Below are 12483 nucleotides of genomic sequence, written 5' to 3'. Positions count from 1 at the left end.
AGAGGGCAGCCGCAAATGGAAACAGTGACAGAAACGGCCCATGTAAATATGTCTGTTCCTGTCCAATATTATATTTCACACTATAAACATTTAGTCTCAGGAGCACAAAGCATCACGGTATGTGGCTAAGAATAGTCATGTTTCAGGCTGAGATATCCTCCAGAGTTCACAGCTTTGATCCCCCTGCCCTGATGAGGACAAAGAGAGACGCCTTCTCTTGCCAAATAATTAACAGCATTTTAAGGAGTCTTTTCACAGAGCAGAGATAATGCTTTTAGCAGGATGGATATTCGAGAGGCATCGGTTTACTGTAACTTTACCGATGGCAATGACATCCCGCCTCTCCCGCCTCTTAAGAAAATGTTAGCTGAATTTAATATGATACTCTTCTATATATACTTGCAAAATTTGAGTCATGCCAGTTAGAGCAGGGAAACCGTGAGGCTGCCGCACAGCACACCAAAGCTCTTTGCTGTGATAGTGTTTCGTGGATAACTCACTCTGGATTAGAAGATGCCCGTTCTCCAGCTGCATTGCTTTACTGTGGCTGTCTGTCCGCATGAGAATCTGTCTGCCATCCTGTCTGCGCCAGGTCACCGTCGGCTGCGGGAATCCCCGGGCAGTGCAGGGGAGGGTGATATTCTCCCCGACATTGGCTGTCACGTCAGCCGGTGCCTCGGAAAACAATGGACCCGCTGTGGAAGGAAGAGTGGTGCCAGATGGATGTTTTTTTCCTTTGTATAAATGTGAGAGAAATACAAGTTTTATGTGGAAAACTGTAGTGTGGTCTCACCTCCAACCACCAGACTAACAGTGCCAGAGGAGGTTCCAGCAGAGCTGCTCGCCACACAGCTGTACTGACCAGCGTCAACCTCCTGCACGCCACGAATGTGCAGCGTCCCGCGATGTATGTCCTGCTCAACAAAAGGGGCAGAGCCCACCTCGAGCTCACCTGGAAGTACAAGCAATATAAGCCTGTCGTCCTCTAACAGAGACATCACCACAGTCATTTTAATAAAAGCAGTGTGTATGGAGTTAACTCACCTTTGAACCAGTGGACAAGAGGGGATGGAAAGCCTGTGGCCTGACACTCGAGAGTTGCATCACCACCAGCAGTCACCAGCACAACCTGCTGTACCACTGTTATTCTTGGTGCCTCTGCAGAAGAAAAAAATCAGTGGGATGTACTTTTTATTCCAGGGATGTCAAGCTCATTTTACATCATAGGCCTCGGGACTTTGATTTTAAACGGGCCAGACCAGTGAAAATCCCCTTTCTATCAGTGCAAAGGAGTTTAACTGCACATTTAATCCCTGCGATATCTCAATGTAAGAAAAAAAAGTGCAATTTCAACAGTGCCTCTCAGTTTTTCCACGTGATAAAGAAATGCTGCTATAGTAAAATAAAGAAATTTGTCAGCACGACTCTTTGGACTTAAACTGTAACAAATAAATGTGTACAGTTACAGAAGTACTGATAGTTTGTGGCCCAGATTGTCCTGTGGTTTTAAAGTGGGGAATTTTTGTTAAGTCACAGAAAATGTTCTATTTTATTCATTTGTTTATTTAATGGTTTAATTGTAATTAACTGCTTAATTGTTTATCTATTACTGCATTACTTTGGTTTAGTATGAATGGCTGTCAGGGAGGCCTATCAGTAGGACAAGCTGTGATATTTATGGAAATAGAGCTTAAAGTCCAAAATTTATGCCCTCCTTCTAAAGATGTCTGGTGGGCCGGATTTGTTGGGCCAATTCTGCCCCCCGGGCCTTATGTTAGGCCCCCCTGTTTTTAGTTTATAGCAATGCATCGGCCTTTCATGCAGCAGGACTGTATGTAAACAGTAATGTGCTGTTTGTTTATACCAGCAAGGGCATCAGAAAAACCCTGATGTGAATGTAAAAATGATGCTTATACTTTAGACCCAGGCAGCTGAGCTGAAAGGATGAGATGATCTACTGTGTTATAAGGTTTTCACTGATTTGACAGATCAGTGTTGTTAAAAATGACATTCAGAGACAAGTGCGTATAATACCAGCAAGCCCCAGGAAAATGCTGCCATAATCCATCAGTGTTACGGTTTCTGTCAAGCACTAACTGACAGCCGTGAGTGAAACTTCAGGCCCACAACTGTCAGCGCTCACCAAACAAGGAGAGAAACATCACATCGTGTGAGACAGAGCTGTATGTGGCCACGCTCGCTTGCTGTATGCTCGACTCTATCCTGCTGGATATCATTAAAAGAAATGCGCCTTAAAAACAGTCAACACGGGCAAAAATGCGTCGTGTCAATGGAAGTTAAAAATGAAGTCAGAAGAGAAGCAATTATTCAGAACAGAAACTTTAACAACTCCGAATGACGAAAGGCTAATTCCAGCAACAATATATCTTGGCGCTGGCATCCTCAACCAGACATCTGTCGGGATGTGTTGACTTACCCGCATAACTAAGTGACACAGACTGAGAGGCAGTCCCAGCCTCGTTGCTTGCCAGACATGTGTAGTTCCCAGCATCCTCTGGGAGGGCCCCTTTAATGGTTAGAACTCCATGCTGGTTCAGACTGAACCTGTAGCGTACAGTGGACAGGATTCATGTTTGTTGATACTTTTTGTTGATTACAAGCGCAGATGTAAAACAGAGATCCATCTCTCTGAATCTTTATGCTGCTGTTTGGTGTCACGGGAGAAATTTGTGTGTGTGCGAATGTATATTTCACTGCTGACATATAAAATACTTGTGGTTTGGAAAAAAAAAAAAGTTTCGACATGAGTAGATGTAAATTTCCAAAGCGATGCAAACAAGATGTAGCGATGGCTCATGTAGGTCAAGTGGAACGTAATGACTCTCTGAGTCTTTTGTGCCAGAGGTGCCGAGTGGGCTGAGAGTTCCCCTCTTACCTCGGCCGATTAGTTAGGAACACGTTGCCTTGGCTCCAGAAGAGCCGGGGAGGGGGGGAGCCGGACGCCGAGCAGACCAGGCGGATCTCATCGCCTCGGGAGAAAGCCAGGGACTGCGGGTGCACTACCACAGAAGGAGCCTCTGCAGTTGAAATCAAAGGAAGGCAAAAAATAAAATAAAAAATAAAAAGCAGACGATGACTCAGGGCCTTGTCACAGGCTGCATGATGTCATTTATAGCTATCACAAGCTTAACAAGAGCAAACTTGATGCTGTGGGCTGCAAAGCAATTACAAAAACACTCCATGTCTGACTTCATAACTACAGGATATTCTTGAAGACATATTTATTTGCCTGTTTGTTGAAATCATTGCAAATATCTGAGTGCATTCCCTCAGTACAAGCCACACTTTTCAACACGCATAAGTCTTTGCTGATGAGAAAAGGAAGTGGCTTAATCTGATTGCAAGGAGGTCGAGGCAATAATGGAAAACAGATGACGGGGGCCCGCGAGGATCCGTTAAGCCCCACCGCGTTAAATGTTTAAGCAGATGAGCCGCCGGGTATTGGGCTATCATACCTGGGACGTGGAGCCACACGGCGATTCTGCTGTCTCCGTAGGCGTTGGTTGCCACGCAGCGGTACTCCCCAGCATCCTGAGCCCGCACCTCGCTGATCTGCAGGAAAGAATTGGGCAGCAGCTTCACCCTCCCTGCCCGTGCCCGGATAGCATGGCCCCCTCGGTGCCAGGTCAAATTGTGGCGCATGTTTCCCTCCACCTGACAGGACAGCACAGCCACGCCTCCCACAGAAGATGTCACATTCACCGGGGGCTTCAAGACCGGAGGAGGATCTGTTTTAGTGAGTGCAGACGATGTTTAAAACAAATATTTGTGCAGACATGCTTTTTACCTGGTTTATGTCTAAAAGATAAAGCAGAGCTTTGTATCTAAATGGCTGGAACGCACCCACGTCCAACTGAAGGGGAGTGTGCGCTTGCATTGTTGTTGTATGACATACCTCTAACAGTTAACTGTGTTACAGCCCACCCCTGCCCTGCGCTGCTCTGCGCCATACACTCATACGGGCCTTCGTCCTCGGCTGATGCCTTTGGAATTTCCCATGATGCAACGGCAGAATACCTGAAGCAAAGACACATTTGGTTTATTTGCCAGCACATTTACCTCTTTTTTCATGTCACACCCAGTGGCTCTTTGGCACATCCACGCACTGGAAATAATTTTCATCAAAAGTCAGCTGCACTTCATGAAAGTAATTCAAGCCAGAGCGTCAACACCAAGAAGAAATAGTTGCTTTGTTAAATTGAGTATGTGATGTTTATAAAATCAACTGTGTATATATCCACTTGTTGACGGATGAACCAATAAAATGCAAGAGTGAGGCAGCACTAATGCTTTACAGGCGTGCCCACTAGTAAGAGTAGGGAGTGACTTAATTAATGCTTTTAAATGAGGTAATAGGCGCGCGAAGCTTCGGGGATCTGAGGGAATCGGAAGGAAGGCGAGCCAAATGTTATGGAGTGCTGAGCAAATAGAGAAGAGACTCACTGAAAGAACCTCTCCTCTCCCAGTGTAATTCCACTTCTGGTGAATCTTAGTCTGTAGGGAATGTCACTCTTTACAGAGCAGCCAATCACAGCTGGCTGCATATAAACGCCCTTCACTACCGTCGGCATGCTCACAGCTGGAGGATCTGCACAAGGGAGGAAACAAAGGTTAAAGGCTATAAAGAGATTGATGAGGTATGGGAGACACTGCAGTGTGGCTTTGGTGAAGAGGGATGTCTTGCCTGGAATGATGTTGGTGTAGGAGACGCTGGACAGCCTCTGGAAGCGGTAGCCCTCTTCGTCTTTGCCCGTTACCCTGATGAAGAAGCTCTGGGAAGGGGTGCGGAATTCCGGGAGACTCCACAGGCCTTGTTTTCCAAGGTCAGAGGGCAGCGGTACAGGGATCGTTCGCAAGGAGCGGCCTGAGCCTGACATGAGCTCCACATGGCTCAGATGACCTGGAGGCTTCAGGCCGGTGCATTTCAGTAAAACATGGGATGGGAGTCCTGAAGGACAAAGGAAGATCGGCATGAAGTAATTTTCTGCACATGGTCTCGGTCAAATCAAAGGCAAAGAGCTAACAGACACATGCCAGACACCTTTTATCGGCCTCTCTCTCGTGTGGTTGAACTCTGTAACAGGTACGCTGGAGAAGCCTGCGCGGAAGTCGAGACTGCTGACTCCTGTGACCCTCAGAGTGTGACGCCCACTACAGCTTATCTTTAGAGCGAAACGTGTGAAGTAAACTCAGCATCATAAAAAAGTCAGACAAAACACATTTGCGATTTATTCACCAAAATAAATACCTTCAGTTTCCAGGCCCCGGGTCTAGGAAACTTGAGGTTTATGACACGAGCTGAGTTGGGAATATTCAAGAGTTCTTTAAGGCCCTGCTCTACACCAACTACCCGACCTTGGAAAAGGAGACAAAAACAGACCTTATTTCAAAGAAAAACATGACTTTCTTTAAAAGCACTGATAATGCTAGGAGTAGATAAGAATAAATAGAAAAAGCAGGAATGAGTTTTCTACCCAAAGGATCGCTGAGCTGGATTTCTGGTGCTGGTCCACTGAGTGACACCGTGACCTCTCTGAGGCTCGGGTCAAAGGGAACTTCCCAGTTGTTTTCCTGGGCACTGTCATGATTGGATGACAGAAGGTGGACCTTCATGGCCTGAACTGTTTCCTCTACCCACTTTAAAACCTGGCAGAAGGCAAAACACAGCATTTGCAGGAGCACAACCAAGCAAGATATTCCTGAGTGCATTAATCAAACTGTCAGAGAGGTAAACTTCAAAAGGCAGGAGAGGGACAGGAAGGACGCACTGGCCTTAACTCCGAAAGCCCCCACCAAGCCCTTGCCTTTCCCTGTTCTTCGTCTTTCGGACTATTCTTTCATCACAAAACTATTCCTGAGACGGATTTTGCCTAAACAAAGGAAAAGTGAAGCAGCTCAGCTGTCAAACTGATAACATACAGTTTTCTGCACTCTCAAGCACGGATTCCCAGAAAAAGTGTCTCTCACAGTGGAAGCCTGTCAGGCAGCAGTACCGCTGCAGCGGCGCAGGTTTTATTAATCATAAAGCTTGTTCCTCAGAAGGCAAAGCGGAAGCGGTGGATCAGGTTGTGGGAACCGCCGTGGTTTTGAATTAAACTTAAGCATTAAACTGAATCAGCCTGACAAAAATGGGAAAGATCATTCATGGTCAGAAGCCGTTTCACACTTTTCTGCTGAAAGGTTTAAGCTGAAGAAGTCTGATGAGGTCAGACAGTGACTCTCTTCTTAGTCATTCCACCACTTTGAGCAAAGATTACAGAAAGGTTGAGCAAGCTGATTGTACATAATGGTAAAAACAGTCATTACTTAGACTTTAATTTCCCTCAGCAGCTCTCCACAGGAATCTGTGATGTTACAGGATTTCAGCTTTGACAGGTGCTTGACCCTCTGGGTGTAATCATCAGTGAGGTACTGATTAAAAATACAGTTTCTCTTTTGTTTTCTCTCAATTCAAAACAGAAGCACAGCAAAAGCCCACTGACTTTTCACAGAGTCCTATTTCAGCGGTCACAGCAAACTAAATGTCGTCCATCTTCCAAATGCTTAACAAGCAGCTGCTGTCTAATATTTGTTTTCACCTCGTATTGAGAGGCATCACGGTTTAACTGTGCCTGTAATGAAGCCAAATGAAAACATTTCCTCGGCAGGCCCTTCAGAGATGAGGCCAACACCAACACGTTTTACGACACAGACGTAAAAATGAAACAGGGAAAGCCTTTGATAATTTAATTATCAGCCCTCGACTTCTCCTCTATCGGGTCTGCAAGGTCCTGACAGCAGCTGGTTCCTCTTGCCATTTTACAACTGGAAACAGCTGTAATGTCTGCCACATGTGCAGTCATCACAGTCAGAGCAGGAAACTGCTTAGAAGTGACCTACATCTATGTCTGTGTCTTATGCGGTAGAGCAAAGAGGAGTGGGCATTTCTCTGCCCTCGGACCTCAGATGAAAGAGAAGAAGAGCCCAGAGGTGGTGTCGGCTCACTGTCTGGGCTGGGCTGCGGGGTCTAGAAGAGCATGCCGAGCGCCGTAGCCTCTCCCTGGCTCTACCACTGGGAATGCAAAGGACCTTAAGTCCCCGTGAAACCTCATCCAGCGTGTCTCAGATGAACAGGCTTACAGGGCTGTAACAGGAAAGACCCCCTGCTGCTATTCATAGAAGCATGACAGATGGGCCAGAGAAGAAGTGTTTCCTAAAGCTGGGGTGATGGTGTATTCCCCACACCGATTCAGGTACATTACCTGAAGAAGAAAATGCATGACCGCGCCGCTGTTAGGTAGAACAGCTTGCCTCCAGACCTCCCAGCGGACTAGAGGTCAGCGCCGTCTTTACGCCAGTATAAACACAGCATTTACCGGATATTTGCATGAAGATGGCCCGCTCCAAATCAAGGTTATTAAAGTAAACGAGACCCAGACAGATCCCCTGCTCCTTGTGGGAGTTTCCACATAGAGAGGCTCAGCTGCACGATAAGCAGTGCTTTTGTTTAGCCGGACTGTGGGTAAAAGTTACCTAGATTTTATGCCTGGCAACCATTACCATTGCCATTTCCCTTAACTGGCTGCAGCACCCATAATCAGAAAAGACCCCGAGGCTAATCTTATAAACAACTCATCAAGGTGCTCGAGTTATCCATGTGTGCATCACATCACATCACCCAGTATCTGGAAGGTAAAACATCACATTCCTCATTGTTCTTCAGCACTTTAGGGCACCATCAACTGGAAGAACGCAGATATTTTTAAATGTTCAACACTTTAAAGACAGCGGTTCTCATTGCCTGTGCTCCGTGTTGCCATTTTCACTCACTGATCATAACCAATCAAAATTTAAAGCGCGTAAAGAGCGCGTTACACAGAGCTGACAATAAGTTGTTGTGCGAGGACCTGGAGCCAATTCCACTGGGCAGCTGTGTTGGAAGAAGGGAAACCATGAAAGATCACATCCGGGGATTAGAGAGTAAAATAAGCAGTCTGTTTTCTCTCCGCTGGCCCCCCTGGAGACCACAAAAAGACATTGTATATTTCATTTGGCTGCACATTATTAAACTGCTATTAATGGCGAATATTTTGGTTAGATTTGTACTACTTCTGAGGATTTTTAAGGGATTAAAGGATTTGCATTAATTTGGTAAAAGCATGCCACCCAGGAGCTAAAAAAAAAATCATACAGGTTAAAAAAAGAGAAGCAACTGACAGACACTCACCATAAATCCAAGAAGGAAAAAAAAAGCATGTTTATATGACAATGTACACAAAGACTATGTTCAAAATAATAGGGCTACATTAGCACAAAGCCATCTGGTGTTGAGGTATAAGGTCTAGACTGCATTTGGTCCCCTGTTCCCTTAATACGACAACACTAAAATGACTTTTAAGCACTCCTTAAACAGCTGGTAGGATTATGGAGTGATAATGAAACGAGCTGACACACACACACACACACACACACACACACACACACAGGCATTGTATGTCTAGCTATATGCAAGCATGACTTGACAGGAAACAGACCCCCCCACACACACAAAGACCCACACAAACACATCTGAGTTCAGAGGTTCAGTGGGCCACCAGTGTGCAGAGCTGTTGGCTCCAGCTCAGCGCTGCCCAGCCATCTCCTGTGTTGACATGTAGGATACCAGTGTCTCTTCCAGAGGAAACTCTGGCTTCTTTTACGTCTGCTTGGGAAGTGAGCCCCGCTGTCTTTGGCTTCTGAGACTCGGCTCCTGTTACATGCTGCTTCCGATATAAAGGAACCACCAGCCCGTATCGTATGACCAGGAAGTTTAATATCAGCACTGGAATCATTTGATTACGCTAAATGAATTCCTCATTATCATCTATTATCGGTGGGTCAGATGGGAGTTGATGTTGTTCTGCTCCTGCTCTCCTCTGTTATTAGAAAATATCACCCCTTTCATATTCAAATACACTAGAGAGTTCCAATTTAGGGGCTAATTCATTATGTGTGAGGGCTTAATGGGGGTTCGGTGGCCAGTCGTCAGAGCGCACGTTTACTCTGTCTTGCTCTCACCTCGTTGACCTGCTGCTTATCCAAGTGAAAGATTTGCCCAGAGGAGGTGGCGGCGATCTCCTCGTACGCCCTGTAACCAGGCTGAGAGCGGTCTCCACAGTCCCCGGTCAACACAAATACTACCTGGGAACGAAGAGGACAGAGGAGTTAAGAGGATTACATTTGTTGAGTGTTTGCTTTCTGCTGAGTCGCTTTCACTTTGCTCCAAATGCTCACTGTCATGCATCATGTAGGGGCTGAGACGGAGCAACTTTCCTGCACTCAGCTGATCCCGGGAACTTCTTTGGAATGCAGATGGGTTTTTTTTACAGCATTGCTGTTGTATCCCTTTTGTGACAGCGTGCAATAAATGCGGAGACTCTAAAGACAGTGTGGGCTGGGGCTCGTGCTTGTAGGCTCAACAGTGTTCCAGATAACATCAGTTAAATGGCATCTTGATCATTATGGGAGTATTCAGCACCAGTGAATACAAATGAGATGCTTGTGGGCATGTTGTTATTTTCTTTTAATCAGTTTGCATACCATAGATTTGATCAAAGAGGAGCCTGCATCTATTGGATGTTTGACATTAAATAAAGAGCACACATTGGAATGATTTAGTATGTGTCAGTTTTGTCCTGATGTATGAGAGGCTTGTTTAAATTTCCTGCCTTGTACCTGTGATTGACGGAGTTGCACCAGTTGCAGAACATCTCTCTTCAGGCGGTAGTCTTTGGCCCTGGCATCAGTAAACACATAGATAAAGGATCCAGGCAGGGAAACCTCCAATGCTTTCTTTATGGCTCCGATACTCATTTCAGGGCAGTCGCCTCCACCCTGTGTGATAGAATCATATTTGCTTAAAAACCCCAGAAAAAAAATCATATATTTATATTTTTTAAATGTTCATTCAGATATCGTGTTGTTGAACACATCCATTTTGGGGAGAGACACATCAAATGTTGCTTAAATACATTTAAATCACTACCCATGAAAGCAGCAATAATTTACTTTTGAAAGAAGAAAGAACCAGTCCCATAAACGATGTGCTTTATATGAGTAAACATTTGAATAACTGTTCAATTCAGTACAATCTGGGGTTCTTAACCTTCTACAGATGTGCTACTTATCATAATTACAGTTTTAGGGGCTGGCAATCCACATACTGTTCACCATAATCTAAAGTGTTCATTCGTACAGAATGATTAATTCATGCAATCTGTGTCCGAACCTGGACAAACAGCTCTTGCAGATCCTGCTGGAACTTCTTTGGGTCGGTGGTGATGGACACGGGGCCGATATCTGTCAGATTAAAAATATACATAAAAAAAAATCCCTTTCTGTGAAGAAAATCAAACCCAGTCAGCCGGTTCTGTTCTGATTTCTGACGAGTGTATGCCTATACAGAACAGGATAATCATCGCAACCACAAAACGCCTATGGTCTGGAATTTTTAGAAGGGAGAGCGTTTGTTTGTTTCCTCTTAGCAGCTTTGCCCTTATGAGCAGCGGAAAAGCATACAGCATCAAAAACCCTATTAAGCCAAAGCACATTTTATCAAGGCCAGAATGATGCCCCACAGCCTTTGTGCACCACATGAATATCAATCACACATCACAGGGCACAAGAGAGGCCGTGCTGACAAAATTACAGCGTAACATTTTGTTTTACACAAATCACTAAAAATCTGGCGACAGTTTGCACGATGACGGAATAATCATTTTCCAGACCTAAACATGATGGATAAAAGCCTGTCAGGGCCTGACACTTATTTGGATGTCTTCTGGGGCCAAACTACAGAACAGTAAACATTAACCAGTGCAGAGGGAATGCATTGTGTTGCTGCCCTCCATAAACACGAGCACTTCATCACAGTTATTACAGAAAAAGACCCTCATCCAGTCTTGTATACCTCATGATTTTGGTGTGTCATTGCTCCTTATTCCAACTGTCAAATATAATTTTGAAGTATCTTTGTGAGACTAATGATACAGAGTTTGCAGACATGTGTCAGGGCCATGACATTTCTAATTCATTCTCGGCGTTTTCTCCAGCTGCTTTCAAGTGCTTGTCGACCTCTCACGGGTGCCTGAGAGGAAACACCGACGGCACTGTCACGCCTCTTCGTCAGCCACAGAGGGCTTCTCTGGGATCTTGGAAGTTTACATGGTCCCAAAGGGCAGAGGCGCATTAAACACAGACAAAATGTGTGGCGTTAGGGTAGGCAACCCTCACAACTCCCCCCCGGCTGGCCAGTGGGGGGGCTGCGAGGCAGAAGAGGGAGGAGAGACAGGAGTGGGGTGGGGTGAGTGTGGGGTGGCGATTGGGGTAATTACACACAAGCAGACAGCATATGCTTCCCATCAGCGCACAAACACCCTCCCCCCATTGGAGCACTCTTATTTTCAAGCTGCAGCTTTCCCGTATAGAAAGGGAGATGCTGGGGGGTGGGATGAAGAGCCTTACCTGTCCCCAAGACCCACTGTGAGCTCACATATCTCCCCCTGCTTGACGTCTTGCATCAGTTTCACTTCTCTCTACAAGTGGGCTTCCACTGAAGCCGCTATGCAGCAGCACACGTTCTGAGATGCGTTGCAAGTAAAAGTGTGTAAATGGCAGATATAAATAGCAAATCAGTGCAAGGCGCGGAAACTATAAAAATACCACGCTCTCTTTGTAGTAATGCAAGAAAATATTTTCTTTTGAAGTCAGATGCTCCAATAAATTATAATCATATTCATGAATCAACGAACACGTACGCATTCCATACTTCCACTTTCACGAAAAAAAGTTTCTTAAGTTATGGCTCTTTAGTTAAAGAACAAACTTGTGTTATAGGTGAAAAAGTACCTGGGTCGTGGAAGGGGACCAGGACAAAGTTTTTAATGGGTCTGGTCCTCCGGCTGAGCGTCTTCTCCAGGATCCGTGAGGCGCCCTCTATCACCTGTTTCAGATCGTCGTACATGGAGCCGGTAACATCGAACACAAAGGCCAGGGTAGAGGCGCTGTCATCGGATTCATCACCCGTCTCAACGCGGGGGTCTGCCAAAAGTCTGTGCGCGCTCACTGAGAGCGCCAAGACTAAGCACTTTAATAAGGCACCGGCCATTTTCCAAATTTACTGCATCTGTCTTTTGGAATAAGGCAAGTCATATATTTAAAAAAGTATCACAAAGTTTTAAAAAGTTTTGATTTCGAAGCCGCCCAAATGACTCTGGCACTGCTTCTAGTAGATTTAGAACAACGCGGCTCAGCTGAAACACTTCAAAATCCAGTGCTGAATACTTCCACGGGAGTACATCCGTGCGTAAAGTTTGGAGGAGCATGTGGACTGGCTCTGCGTTGGAGAGCCCCAGGAGAGCTGGTGCTCTGACGCTTCAAACGGGGGCGGAGATGGGTATTAAAAAGTTCCCGGGACCCAACCTGTTTTTTTCTCCTTTCCTTCGT

General features: G+C 45.6%; 1 protein-coding gene across 1 annotated transcript in view; it reads right to left on the bottom strand.

Annotated features, from left to right (window-relative positions):
* Positions 1-12349, bottom strand: part of hmcn2 (hemicentin 2) — a 44783-nt gene extending 32434 nt beyond the window's left edge. Inside the window, exons 1-16 of the mRNA XM_025897141.1 lie at positions 11887-12349; positions 10268-10338; positions 9715-9873; positions 9058-9180; positions 5496-5667; positions 5270-5376; positions 5063-5183; positions 4706-4969; positions 4465-4609; positions 3917-4038; positions 3477-3749; positions 2897-3038; positions 2438-2565; positions 1045-1158; positions 794-952; positions 501-695 (exon numbers count right to left, since the gene is read on the bottom strand). Coding sequence (XP_025752926.1) covers positions 501-695; positions 794-952; positions 1045-1158; positions 2438-2565; positions 2897-3038; positions 3477-3749; positions 3917-4038; positions 4465-4609; positions 4706-4969; positions 5063-5183; positions 5270-5376; positions 5496-5667; positions 9058-9180; positions 9715-9873; positions 10268-10338; positions 11887-12145 — 2554 coding nt within the window. The 5' untranslated portion in view covers positions 12146-12349. The remainder of the gene's footprint in view (positions 1-500; positions 696-793; positions 953-1044; positions 1159-2437; positions 2566-2896; positions 3039-3476; positions 3750-3916; positions 4039-4464; positions 4610-4705; positions 4970-5062; positions 5184-5269; positions 5377-5495; positions 5668-9057; positions 9181-9714; positions 9874-10267; positions 10339-11886) is intronic.
* Between the last annotated feature and the right edge of the window lie 134 nt (positions 12350-12483).

Source organism: Oreochromis niloticus, linkage group LG12 (assembly GCF_001858045.2).
Source record: "Oreochromis niloticus isolate F11D_XX linkage group LG12, O_niloticus_UMD_NMBU, whole genome shotgun sequence".
Taxonomy (NCBI): Eukaryota; Metazoa; Chordata; class Actinopteri; order Cichliformes; family Cichlidae; genus Oreochromis; species Oreochromis niloticus.
Note: the sequence above shows the minus strand (reverse complement) of the source record. Positions and strands in the feature narration are given on the sequence as shown.